Source organism: Hyperolius riggenbachi, chromosome 1 (assembly GCF_040937935.1).
Source record: "Hyperolius riggenbachi isolate aHypRig1 chromosome 1, aHypRig1.pri, whole genome shotgun sequence".
Taxonomy (NCBI): domain Eukaryota; kingdom Metazoa; phylum Chordata; class Amphibia; order Anura; family Hyperoliidae; genus Hyperolius; species Hyperolius riggenbachi.
Genome location: NC_090646.1, coordinates 574,160,705 through 574,174,905, shown reverse-complemented (window position 1 = coordinate 574,174,905; position 14,201 = coordinate 574,160,705). Strand labels below are relative to the sequence as shown.

Below are 14,201 nucleotides of genomic sequence, written 5' to 3'. Positions count from 1 at the left end.
GCTAAAGAAGATTAAGCATTTGCTTTGGCATAGTAATAGGGAAATAGATGTGAGACGCTGGATTCTATCATGGCGACGCGCAGCGATTTGCAGAGTAGATAGAAGCCTTCTGCTATGTTTGATATGCAGAACAGTTTGATAGTAATTTAAGCAGACACCAGACTGGTGTGATTGATATCTCCTCTATTCTTTACAAGCAACAGGCCTTTATACGAAATAAATCACATTCACAGCCTGCTCATGTTTTGAAAGTACAATGCATACAAAAGATGACCCCTGCATCTAGGTAAACGTGTAGATGCTTTCTTGTTGATACACTTGTCTATTCACACTGCGACGTACAGGTATCATTATATCAAACACGTGATCAAGCGCGCTCTCTACTCACGGTGCTGGCAGTTCCTTCCCATGTATTCACCGGGGCATTCGCACGAATAGTTGGCGACGAGATCCGTGCAGATTCCACCATTCCGACAAGGTTCCCGCTCACATTCGTTGACGTCTGTGGAAATGATTATACAACATGATGACTAGTATGATAAATGGACAGTAATAATTATAACAATATAAATGTGTACTTTTATTTATAGGACACCATGTTAAAAGGACACCTGAACTGAGTGTGATATGAAGGGTGCCATCTTTATTTCCTCTTAAAGTGAACCCGTACTCTTGCACAGGACATAAGGAAACCAGAGAGAAATGTGCTCTATGTGTTATTAGAGAGACGAGCCTGTGTAATTCCCCCTCATCTTCAAGTAATCACAAGTGTAATTTGATCTCTCAGCTGTGTCAACACAGAAATTAGGCAGCCCTCTGTTGGCAGACAAAGCTAATTTGTAAACACAGGATGTTAACCCTTTGTCCGGATCCAGAGCCGGGTCAAGGTCCTCCAGCGCCCCTCCATCCCTCCCACCCCAGCCGTCACACACTGATTGCTATTAGACTAAGATGTGCCAAAGGGTCCCGTAATCTTCAGTTATCTGGCTTGCAGTCACTGCCATGTATCGCCTTTTCTTATTTCTCTCTGCTTCACACACAATAGGAGAATGATAGCTGAGTGAGTTGTGTGCCCCCTCCTACACTGCACCCTGAGGCTGGAGCCTCTCTTACCTCTGCCTCAGCCCGGCCCTGTCTGCTTCCAAGAATGCAGGAAGTAGACACTGCAAAGCAGATTTATTGCAGGAGTTCTGTAAGTTGTAACAAAGAAATGATTTTCTTTGAAGGTTATTATGTTGTTGCTTATCAGTGGCGTAGCTAATGAACTGTGGGTCCCGATGCAAGTTTTACAATGGGGCCCTATAAGCACTCTATATATAACAATTGATACGGCGCACCAAAACCTGTCAATGGCAACTACAGTGTCAGAGGAGCAAAAAGTGGATGGGGAACAGTTTGTTAGTAATCACTACTATTCAATGTATCAATAGAAGTGATTATTACCATCACAGGACCAATAGAAAGCTAATAATGTAGTTGAGGCAGGGCCCTTTGGGGCCCCTCTGTCCCAAGGGCCCTGATGCGGTGGCTACCGCCCCTGTTGCTTATCTCTTAGAGCAGAGAGAAAGTTCTGAGTTCAGGTCCAATTTAAACAATACCAGTTGCCTGGCTGTCCTGCGGATCCTCAGCCTTTCATACTTCTGGCTATATACCCTGGACAAGCATGCAGTCTCTGACTGAAGTCTGACTGGATTATCTGGATGTTTGTTTCAGGTGTGTGATCCAGACAGGCAGACACTGCATCATCCAGAGAGATCAGCAAGCATACCTATGAAATATCTGCCGGGAGATTTGGGCGCAGGATAAATCCGATATACGGCTTACCCTGCTCCTGCATAAGTCCTGGCAGCGTTAATTACTATTCCCCTTCCAGGTTGCCGTGGATGGTGGGGAATGATGTAATTCGACTTCCAGCTATTGCTGGCGGCCGAATTACAGTGTTTTAAAGGTAATTTGAGCAACGTCTTTTCACGGCGCCCAAGTTACTCACTGACCGCAGCTATAGCTGCAATTCCTATTACACCCTATGGTTGCGCCCAAATTTCCTGCGCTGTTTTAACAGCGTTCAATCAGCAGGACTGCTATGTAACTATTAGTAGTACTATTTAAAAGGAAATAAATATGGCAGCCTGCATGTTCCTCTCACTTCAGGTGTCTTTAACCACTTTACCCCCGCCCGTACGGATTTCTCTGTCCCTTTTTCCATCCTTTAACCCCCAGGGACGGAGAAATCCGTACTTTGCGCACTCCCGCCGCTGCCCGCGCTCCCGCTCGTAAACACGCCGCCCGCCGCTAGTAAACACGCCGCCGCCCGCTCGCCCGGAGATGAATGAACGGGAAAATCCATTCCCGTTCGTTGATCTAAGCCCCGCAATGATCCGCTGCTCTCCGATGAGCAGCGCGATCATTGTGAAAAGATACACACTTACCCAGCCTCCAAGTACTTCCTCCAAGCCTCCGGAAGGACGCTTGGAGGTCGCATTAAAACAAAAAGTTACTGTGGCCATCTTGTGGCCAAATAGTAAAACTACACCCTACACATTTTTCACATACAAATAAATTACTTTTACACAAAAAATTAACTCATTACCTCCCACACTCCCAATTTTTTTTTTTTGTAATTAAAAAAAAAATTAAAAAATGTACAATAAAAAAAATACATAAATAGTTACCTTAGGGACTGAACTTTTTAAATATTTATGTCAGGAGGGTACAACACTGTTACTTTATAAACTATGGGCTTGTAATTAGGGATAGACGCAAAGCTGAAAAAAATGCACCTTTATTTCCAAATAAAATATTGGCACCAAACATTGTGATAGGGACATAATTTAAACGGTTTTATAACCGGGACAAAAGGGCAAATACATTTCATGGGTTTTAATTACAGTAGCATGCATTATTTAAAAACTATAATGGCCGAAAACTGAAAAATAATTATTTTTTTTCCCACATTTTTCCTATTTTCCCATTAAAACACATTTAGAATAAAATAATTCTTGGCATAATGTCCCACCTAAAAAAAGCCTAATTGGTGGCGGAAAAAACAAGATATAGTTCATTTCATTGCGATAAGTAATAATAAAGTTATAGACGAATGAGTGGAAGGAGCGCTGAAAGGTGAAAGATTGCTCTGGTGGTCAGGGGGTAAAACCCCTCAGTGGTGAAGTGGTTAAAGAGCAATTCCATTTTTATTTTCATAAAATTGCCATAGATATGTATTTGTATTTAATCATTGTGAAAAAATGGTCTTTCCATTTGAAACTGCAGCCAGCTAAGAATTCACAAAATTGACAGTTCAAATTATTTTTTTGCTGCCTCTGACACCGGTACTTTGAACTTTGTTTGGAGATTGGAGTACTATCTCTATTATACTATCCATAAAGATCCAATCTCGATGCAGGTGGATGGGAGCTATTAGCCACACTGGGTGGAAAACATTGTTACTTATATTCAACACTTGGACTGAATTACTGAAACTCCTAACTACCAGTACCTCTGTTAAGTTGTCTATACAACACAGATGACAACCCACTAGTGTCCAAGAAATCACATTGTTGGAGGAATGATCACACTACAAGCAATTGCTATCGGCCACCTTAGCTCAGTTTCATCTAGTGTGTTTAAAAAGGTTTAAAGAAACCGGAGGTGAAAAACTGATGAGATAAACAATTGTTTCTATTCTCTTATGCTGGGAATACAGCATACAATTTTCTGTTAGATTTACCTGCCAGATAGATAAAGTTCAACATGTTGGAAATTTATCTTACCATCTAACTGCCGAGCAATTAGGCATTTTTCTACTAAGCAAGAGATAAACAGAAGACAACGCACCAGAGATAATGACCATTCTCTACAGAAAATAATCTAATGATGCATTCTAATAGAAAATCTAACAGAAGAATATAACAGAAGAAACTAAAGGCCTATACACACGTCGGATTTTTTTAAACGACGGGTCGTTTGGACGTCTCGTCGTTCAGTTATTCGGACGCCACATCGGGCATGTGTACAGTCCGTCGTTCAGCTGATAAGACTGGTCTTGAGCGATCCGCCTGGCTGAACGACGGACTGTACAGACGCCCGATTTGGCGTCCGAACGACTGAACAACGGGACGTCCAAATGACCCGTTGTTTAAAAAAATCCAACGTGTGTATGGGCCTTAACAGAAAATAGTATGGTGTCTTCCCAGCATTACACCAGAATATGACTTTGTTTTATGCTGGGCATACACGGTGAAATAATGCGCCGGAATCGAGGCAGCGGCTCGATGCCGGCGCGTCACCCCTCGTCCGCGCGTGCGGATCGATTCCCGAGCGAGAATTGATTCCCGGATCGAGCGCGGTATCGATCCGCCGCGGTGATCGGACACGTCGGATATTATCAACGGCTCGGTTGATAAGAACTATCGCGCCGTGTATGACCAGCATTAGACTCTCACAGTTTTCTTTTCAAAAATCAAAAAAGTATATATTGTTGTATAGTCTTGTATGAATGACACAGTTTTTCACACAGTGTTAGTGTCTCGGAGCTAAAATATATGAACTATTGACCTTTTTTTTCTATCCCCTGTCCTCAAGAAGCTTTTCTCTCCCAGGAGAGAGTTTTATGGCTGTAATTCCTTATCAGTGAGGGTTATGCTATTATCTGACTAGGTCCTAACGCTAGAGAAACTGTCACTTGTTTACATGAAAGTTTAACTCTTTCTGGCTGAAAAAGAAGAAAAGTAACACAGCCTAGTTTTTTGTATGCATAGAACTGTACATACACATCTTTCTCATCATGCAACCTGTCACCTCGGGTAAGGCTTCTCTTCATCATGTACATTTTCATTTGAAATCAACTAAAATTCCGCTTTTGATTCAAAAATCAGTTTGCAAAGACTAGTTAACTAGCGACTAACTTTTATTTGCTGAATTGTACAATAAACACAAGAGCTAGATCCAGACCATTAGCTACAGGCAATGCCACCATCTCAATGTTACTTTTCACGCATGATGCTTAAGGCTATTATTATCCGCGTGGCTATTCATCCATTGATTTACTTACTAAGACTCTTTTCTGCAGATGTACAGCCACACTCAAACCAGGTATTGGCTGCACTTACTTTTACACTGACATTGAATCCTGTAATTACAGCCATTGTGTTCTGTTCCATTTTGCCATTTTAAAATAAGCCTATATGAAATAGCTGACAGCGAGATAAAATGAATGGGAAGCTTTGCGGATGGTGTATGCAGATTATATCTCATAAGAAAATGATGGGCATGACTACTGAGTTAAAGTGACACTGAAGCATAAAAAACGTATGATATAATGAATTGTATGTGTAGTACAGATAATTAATAAAACATTAGTAGCAAAGAAAATAGTCCCATATTTTTATTTTCAGTTGTATAGCTTTTTTTATAACATTGCATCATTCTGTAATATTTGCAGTTTACACACTACACTCAGCATTTTAAAGGACAACTGTAGTGAGAGGTAAATGGAGGCTTGCCATATTTACTTCCATTTACTAGTTGCCTGGCCCTTCTGGTCATCTGTCTCTCATACTTTTAGCCATAGACCCTGAATAAGCATATACAGATCAGGTGTTTCTGACATTATTGTCAGATCTGACAAGGTTAGCTGCATGCTTGTTTCTGGCGTGATTCAGACACTACTGCAGTCAAATAGATCAGAAGGGCTGCCAGGCAACTGGTACTGCTTAACGCCTTCACATACCTCTTTCTCACTACAGTTGATTTCACAGAGCAGAGCTAATGACCTTTTCAACTTTCCTCTGTTGTAAAACTTAAACAAACAAGATACAGTGAGAGACAGTGGAGATAAAAGCTTCAGAAGACAGAGCTCTCTGCGACTTTGCAAGTCACAGAGCTCAGAGAAGCTCTTTTGCATAGATAACAACTGAAGTTTCTTAACGCATCCTGTACTAGAAACAATATGAGACTCATATCTGTGTTATTCATTTTCTATTTCTTAGCTGGACTACACATACAAATCATTATGTTATAAGTTTAGTTTCACTTCAGATTCCCTTTAAAGCGGATCTGAACTCAGTACTTCCTCTCTGCTCTAAAAGATACACAACAGCATAATAACCTTTAAAGAAAAACATTTCTTTGTTACAGCTGATACAAATCCTGCAATACATCTGCAATGTGTTTACTTCCTGCTTTCATGGAAGCAGACTTATTGTTAACATCCTGTGCTTACCAATTACCTCACTGCCCTGGCAGGAGCTGATACAGCTAAAGAGATCAAATTACAGCTTGTGATTAGTCACAGATGAGGGGGAATTAGACAGGCTAAACTCTCTAAATACATACAGAGTGCATTTCTCTCTGTTTTCCTTCTGTCCTGTGCAAGAGCTCAGTTCCGCTTTAAAACACAGAATAGAGATTGTCACTTAATTACAGAGTTAGTTTACAAACCCCCTATTATTACTGCAAATAATGGAAGACATAGGCTGAAAACAACGCACACATATACTTATTCTCCCACTATGTATTTGTGCAGCATTGTTTGTATTATTTTATGTGCCTTTCTTATGTGTAATTGCTCCTAATATAAAGAAAGGAAATGTGTGTTCTTTTTTTTTCTCTCGCCAGCACAGGTATATGCTATGTAATTTAAACCTGCAAAATAAAGCTGGAGGCCTGAACCCCCCATCATCTCCGCTGAACCTGATTAAAGTAATTGGCTATTTCTATCACAAGTGCTACTCACAAATTGCTTAACTCAGTCATTCAGTAAAAAAAAAAAAATTCTTTAACTAAATTTGACTGCAACACGGTGAGCTATTTTGAAATTATCATTATATGGTTTATTCAATGGAGTTGTTGACCCCTTGTTCCACAGCACTCTGGGGGAATAGGTTTCTCGTCATCTTGTGGAGACATGTAACACACACCACTGCAATAAAAGCCTTCTGAAAATAGAAAGCATCAGGCTTCAGTAGTTTTTTGTACTAGAGGAGCGCAGTAATCCTGTGTTATATACTGCAACATGCGGGTGCTGACCTGCTACTTACTGCAGCGCTAACCTGTTACGTACATACGTAAAATCTTTACGCACGATGAGTAGAGACTAAGTCAATACATTATATGCAATGCCTTGCATTATTCTAATTACCACACATTAGTGAATATACTCCAATGAAAGGAACAGCACTGTGTTGGGATAACACATTGCACAGCGGCACAGTGCTTTGGTAAGAAAGCACGGCAGCGATTGCGCGGTTAGGTGTGGCTATATAGTCACTTACTTGGAGCACACTGTAGTTGAAACCTGGGCATTTTGATTATCAGGTTACTGGAAGGGTTAATTGCCAGGTAGAGGGCTGGATTCCTGTCCTCTCATCCTCTCTCTCTCACTGTCCTTTCAAAATTGAGTGCAGCATGCAACAATACAAGGAGCTCATTGAATCACTTGTTCGAATGATTGGGAGAGTTCCCAATTGGTGACATCATGTGACCTGCTGTCAGTACGTAGCAGCGTATCGTATTACGCTGCTGTAGCCATGGAGATCGCCGCTGGAGTGAATGATTGGGTGAGTTCTTCGTGCTCAGAGTTGTGCACTTGCACAGAGGGGAAAATGGAGGGGTGAACGGGAGAAGAGCAGAGGCTTGTGGGCTGCATTCTAGAGGATGCCCACTCCTGTGTACATAGGAAAAAAGTAATAGTTATAGTGCATTTTAATCAGGGAGAAATTAATTTCTTGTACACATGTATTTTACATCTGTTTGTGATAGTGTTCCTTTAAAAAATAAATATCCCCTATGAAGAGATGGACTAGTCCAAAACCTGTCACTTCTGTCAGATTTCTTTTGCTTACTGTAAGTGACAGCAACATAGGAGAAAAGTAATTTATGGCTCATTTTACTCTGGAAAAATGTACTTCTTATTTGTAAATTTTACAGTTTTTTGCTGCACTGCCCCTTTAAGTATCAATTGAGAAACTAAAGGGTGTGTGTGCATGTGTGTGTGTGTGTATATGTATGTATGTATGTATGTATATACAGTATATATACAGTGTATATAAATATATATATATATATATATATATATATATATATATATATATATATATATATATATATATATATATATATATATATATATATATATATATATCCTATAGTAGTCTCCTTGTCCTGCATCCTGTCACTGTGTATGGATAGGCAATTGATTTTGTTTGTTTGTTTGTTTTAGACTTTAACTGGGCTTTTACAGTTATAAACATCATTTTATTTTTATTTGGAAGAGTCCTCTGAACACGATGCTGTTGCTGGTCACTTAGCATCAATCTTTAATTCCTAAATAATCATTTAAGTGACAAGGAAAAATGACCACTTTGTCTCCACCAGCCCTGTAGATGAATTATGAAGCCATATGTGAGGGAAAATGACGTCCCACTGTATTTGCAGCTCTGTGTAAGCCCAAGATAGCTAGAATAATGTAGCTGTGCCATCAATAAAAAAATGTATTTGATAAAATATGCTACATTACAAAACTGTCCCTTGTTATTCATATGAATAACGGTACATATTTATTCTATTGGCCCTGGACTGGATGTGATGGCTGTCACCGCGCACTTGTCCTACATCTGAGAATTACTGCTCCTCCTAGGCAATTAAATGCACTGCACATTATTTTTCTTAATAGTAACTGCTCTATTTGTCAATTAATGGTAGTTACATCTCTAATCTTATTAAGCATCACAAGCTCTTACCATCTCCAGCATCACCCTGCGCTGTCTATTAGCAAGCATACAGTTGATAAGTAAACAATGGCAAGCTGCTCCCTGAGGAATGCATTCTATTTGTGCTATCAGCACCTTGGATAGCTCCGTTCCTGATCTGCATGCAATATCTACGTCAGTGTTTCTGTTTTATTTCAGCACACAGTACAGCCAGTTATAAAAGCCAAGGCTTACCAAGTACCTCCCTGTATAGGAAACATGATCTCAGATACCACTCAGGAAATACCCATTTATTAATAGGATGGGGTAATTGTTTATAAATGCATTCTAAACATTTCCAAATGATTTTAATTCATTTAAAGGGTACCTAAAGGGTGTAAAATATGTCAATTTAACTTACCTGGGGCTTCTTTCAGCACCCTGAAGTCCTCCCAGTCCCTCACCGCCATTCCACGCTGCTCCGTTCTGCAGCAGTACCCTTGTTCGCCAAGTCATAGGTTGCTGGGTATGCGCGCCCCCCCCCCCCCCCCGCCTCCTTGCTGGTGCTCCCATGGCTGGGAGTGTTCTGAGCATATGCAGTTCCAATTTTTATGAATTGTGTAAGTGCAGAAAGCTACCATCCCCGGGAGCACAACCAGGAGGCATGTGACCCGGCGCCTCACAGCTGTCAGAAGGCCACTGCCGCTTAATGGAAGAATGTAGAATGACGGCGAGAGCACAGAAGGACTGCAGGGGCTGAAAAAAAGCCCCAAGTAAGTATAACTTTATGAATAATATTACTCATTATTTATGTTTTATTTTTTTCACACCATTCATTTCTAAATTATTTAGTCAGTGTTTGCCCATTTTAAAATCTTTCCTCACCGTGCTTTACCCTATGGGCCCATATGCAATCAACTTTTTCTCCGTATTTTTCTCCAAGTTGACATTTCTACACCTTGTTAATAAAATGCCTTTGAAGCCACCAGGAAGCAAGAAAATACACTGAATAATTTTGACAGCACTTTCTTTACCTACTTTTCATATTTTTTTTTCAATTACAAAGTATTGAAAGGTTATTTTAAACAGATGAATACAATTATCTCCACCTTTTCTCCTAGGAGATCATTTTTAGCTTTTGTTTAAAATTAATTTTCAGCATTCCGCAATTAAAAAGTACCAAAAAGTAGGTTCAAAAGTACTGTCAAAATTATTCTGATTATTTTCTTGCTTCCTGGTGGCTTCAAATGCATTTTATTGATAAAGTGTCACCCAGGAGAAAACTTAGGAAAAAAGTGAACATGAGTAAGGGCCCTGGTCTCCCAGAATGCATCTGGGGAGAAGACTCTGTATCATCATACCCTAGGGCTCAGCATCACTTGGAGGATGCAGTTACATACAGCAATATACTTAATAAAATGGGATTTTTTTCTGATGCTGAAATGCTAAGATAAAATTGGGCATCCAAATAATTGATTACGTTGTAATATATGTCAATACTGTTCTACCTTAAATACTTATCCAGGTTGTTTTTTATGTCACGTATCATGTACTAAAAGTCAAAATGGTTTATCATGAATTGATTTCGCCATCACAAGTGACCTCTGACCCCATCACAATCACTCCCTTTGGGGTATATTTTACTTCCTTTCAAGTGATATTCCAATTTCGCTAAAACAAAAAATCAGTTTCATCAGCACATCTACATACCTTGAATCATTATCTGTTTTATAGACAATGAGAAAGGCATGCCATTGTTAACAGTCATTTTAAACCAAGAATGTTTCTATCTCAATAATCAGTATGGTTACATAAAAAGACTGGGCTACTTAGATTGTGCAGAACCACCTCAAAGCATCTGATCAAGAGGCTGATGCACTAGATGTCGGTAAGGCTTCTGTAACGTTAGGATCCAGAGGTTTCCCACTCCCGAAGGTAAGTATCCCCCAGAGGGATTTTTTTATTTTTTTTTTACAAATTCTCTTTAAGCTTTGCCACTGAATGGGAACAATAGATTGTGAGTCCCTCGGTAGTGATGCTCATTCCAATTCAGTGGTATTGAAATTTCTGCATTTCTGATCGGAAATTGCATTTCCACATCGGAAAGTGGAATGCAGTAATTTTAGTGCAGTAAGCGGATTTCATCAAAAATGTTGCCGGAAAATCCGCAATACTGATATTCGGTAATTTAAAGCAAATCAGAAGACGCAGATTGAATAAGCCAATCAGAGAATCAAAATTTTTTGTTGTAAAATTGGTATTCTGATTTTCTTTTCAGAATTTTGGGACCAATTGCACCATTATTGACTATTGAATGACAACATTACTGTCCATATTATTATTACGTAAATTTGGAAATAGTCGGTATTACTAGACCAATCACCACTTTTCTCTGCGATTTACCGCAAAAATCGGAAACCATCAGAAATTTTAGGCCAATCAGAAGGCTCCAAAGTATGCGGTAATATCTGAGTCTTGTGATTGGTTTATAAATATGTCAGAAAACAGCGGAAAACGGGATTTCCGCAGGATAAGAAATCGGCATTTCTAACCATCCTTACCACTCAGCAAGACAGTCAGAGATTGTTTAATGTACTCTGCAAAGTACTGGAAAAAAATAATTGCTGTTGAAGGAAAAGGTTCACTTTAACAGAAGTAAGATGTCAAGAATAAATAAAATCACTGGCATCCAAGTAAAGAAGAAGAATAACCCTTTTGAGTTGCCTTCCCCTTGATGTTTTATGTACATATGTGTATTATTGGTACTGCATGCATTTGCTTAAATATTATTCACCTATGCACATAAGAATAGGCATAGCATGAGTAACATGGAAAGAGGCTGCGGTGACATTTATGACGATGGTGGGGGCAGGGAGGTGTTTCTACTACACCCTCATCAGTAGATATAAACAGACAAACCGAGAGCCCAATATAGTGTAGTAGGTATTAGCCCAAATGGAAAACAATGAAAGGTAAGTATTATACTTACAAACACGGGTTACCGCTAAGGCAACCACTGTATAGGCAGGTGGGGAGTATAAGCCTGTCCCCACTCAGGAATAAGATGTCGCTCTCCGTGATAGAGGAAAAAAAGGGTATATCACCCATCCACCAAGGGTGGTTCACTGGATCAATCGATGTACAGAGGCGCCAGTAGGATAAAAGATACTAAAAAGTTTAAAATGACTAGGTGGTGGCGGTGGACCAACCGACCCAATATAGACACGATGCTGTCAATTAAAGTCAACAAGAATTTATTCACATACTCCAAAAAACATACTGCGACGCGTTTCACGGGCATACAAAACCCGCTTCTTCAGGCATTAAACGATAGGAGTATCACACTAAAAATGACAGAGACATAGACCATATCAGGGAGCTGTGAACGTGCATGTTATACATTAACAAACGCGTTTGTTAATGTATAACATGCACGTTCACAGCTCCCTGATATGGTCTATGTCTCTGTCATTTTTAGTGTGATACTCCTATCGTTTAATGCCTGAAGAAGCGGGTTTTGTATGCCCGTGAAACGCGTCGCAGTATGTTTTTTGGAGTATGTGAATAAATTCTTGTTGACTTTAATTGACAGCATCGTGTCTATATTGGGTCGGTTGGTCCACCGCCACCACCTAGTCATTTTAAACTTTTTAGTATCTTTTATCCTACTGGCGCCTCTGTACATCGACTCATCAGTAGACCTCACAGAATTAAATTCCTGAATTTATTGCGAGGTTCGATTGGAAACACTTTCGTATCATTGGCTTGAGAAACCGTGGCCACAAAATGCCATTAAAATGAGAGATAGACACTCACGGTGGAGCTAAATCAAAGCTCCATCTTATTATGCTATTTCACCATATTGAAGTGTACATTGCCATCAGCTCCATCAGCTCTTCAATCATCTAAGTAGGTTTTAAAAAAGGGCCTGATGAAGTGATTTATATGCAACATAGCATGTGACGGTTTAATCAATAGACACCATGTCTGTTTTGAGTCTCATCAGAAAATGGTTCCAAATGAATTCAGTGAAAGGAGCCAATTCCTGGTCAGCTGTGCAGTGACCCAACCAGAATCAGCTTGTTCAATCTGTGCTTTCTCCCCTTCCTGCTACTAGCGGATTGACAAACTGTGTAATGAATGTCTTTATTATTCCACATTCCCAGTGCACAAAACAAAAGGAAATTAAATTGCCTTGCATAATTTATTACTTAAGTGGGACATATTTGTCTTTAAATATTTACAGCAAGGCACACTATATACCAACCTTGGCTTTCTGCATTGTCTACACTTAGGTTTCCTATCCCCGATACTCTACATTGCACGATATTACAAAATATCAGCTCTGTGGACAGTAGTTAACTGCTACCCAATCGGAAAATTTCTTATTGGATCAAGCAACATTCATGTCATTCACTCCCTGCGGTCGATCCTCCATTGTGAATAGCAGTCTGCAACTCTAGATCTCCTCAGCTGATGAATACAGTGTTCTTTCACTGCAGAACACTTCTTTTTTTTTTTTTTTTTTTTTTTTTGCATTGCAAACAATCATAAGGCCCTGGCACACTGGAGAGAAGTTTTGAGGGTTGTTTTTATTAAAAAAAAAAAAAAAAAAAAAGCTTCCATTGACTTGCATTAAAATCATGGTGAAGTCACGAAAATGACCTACACAACGCTCTCCAGTGTGCCAGGACCCTGAGGCGCAATTGCAAATCTCTCTATTTTTATTGCATGCATTGAAATGTAATAATTGTGCAACTTGGCAGGTTTCAGGGCTTTTTTTCCGCTACATTGGCCTCAATTCTGGTAGCTATGTGCGGTAAATATATACATTTTTTTTCTCTCTGTAAAATACCGCATTCGGTATTTTTAGTTTTTGGGGGGGCAATTCTGTTTTTTCCGCATTTACAAAAAAGCGGTAAAACGTGTGGTACAACGTGTGGTAAAAAGTGTAATAAATGTTGAAAACTTGCGATATTTCAGCGGTAAGCATTCAGTAAATAATTTTAATTATAGTCTTTAGAACGGGGGGATGGGGGGGGGGGGATGATGTAGCAACCAATGGAAAGTATATTTTATAGGCAAAAATGAAGAATTCCGCTCAGGCATCAGTGAAAGACAGCCCAGCCTGCTACCTGACCTTTTCATACCTCATTGCAGTTAAGCAAATACAGCTTAGCTTGGGACATGCCCCCAGTTTACGGATTAAACAGTGAAGAGCATGAATTGCCTGCTGAATTACTCATTGCTGTCTGTCTCTTTCTGTAGCATAGGCTTCCTATGATAGAATCAGACTGTGCGTGATGCAAAAGGCTAAAACATCTTTTCTCTATCTAGAAAGTAACTGCCCGCTCTCTTGCCTCACACCCTCTACTAAGGAGAACTGCACAAGCTGAGTGTATATACTTTGTTCAGTGCAGGCCAGAGAGAGAGAGAGAGAGAGAGCTATATAACATGTTCTAATTAATGCCTATATCTGAGATTTTCATACAGTATAAAGTAGATTGAATGTTT

The 14,201-nt window shown here is 39.7% G+C and overlaps 1 protein-coding gene across 1 annotated transcript in view; it reads right to left on the bottom strand.

Moving 5' to 3' along the window:
* EDIL3 (EGF like repeats and discoidin domains 3) overlaps positions 1–14,201 on the bottom strand; it is an 888,147-nt gene that overhangs the window by 424,585 nt on the left and 449,361 nt on the right. Inside the window, exon 5 of the mRNA XM_068247922.1 lies at positions 389–502. Within this exon, the coding sequence (XP_068104023.1) occupies positions 389–502 (114 nt within the window). The remainder of the gene's footprint in view (positions 1–388; positions 503–14,201) is intronic.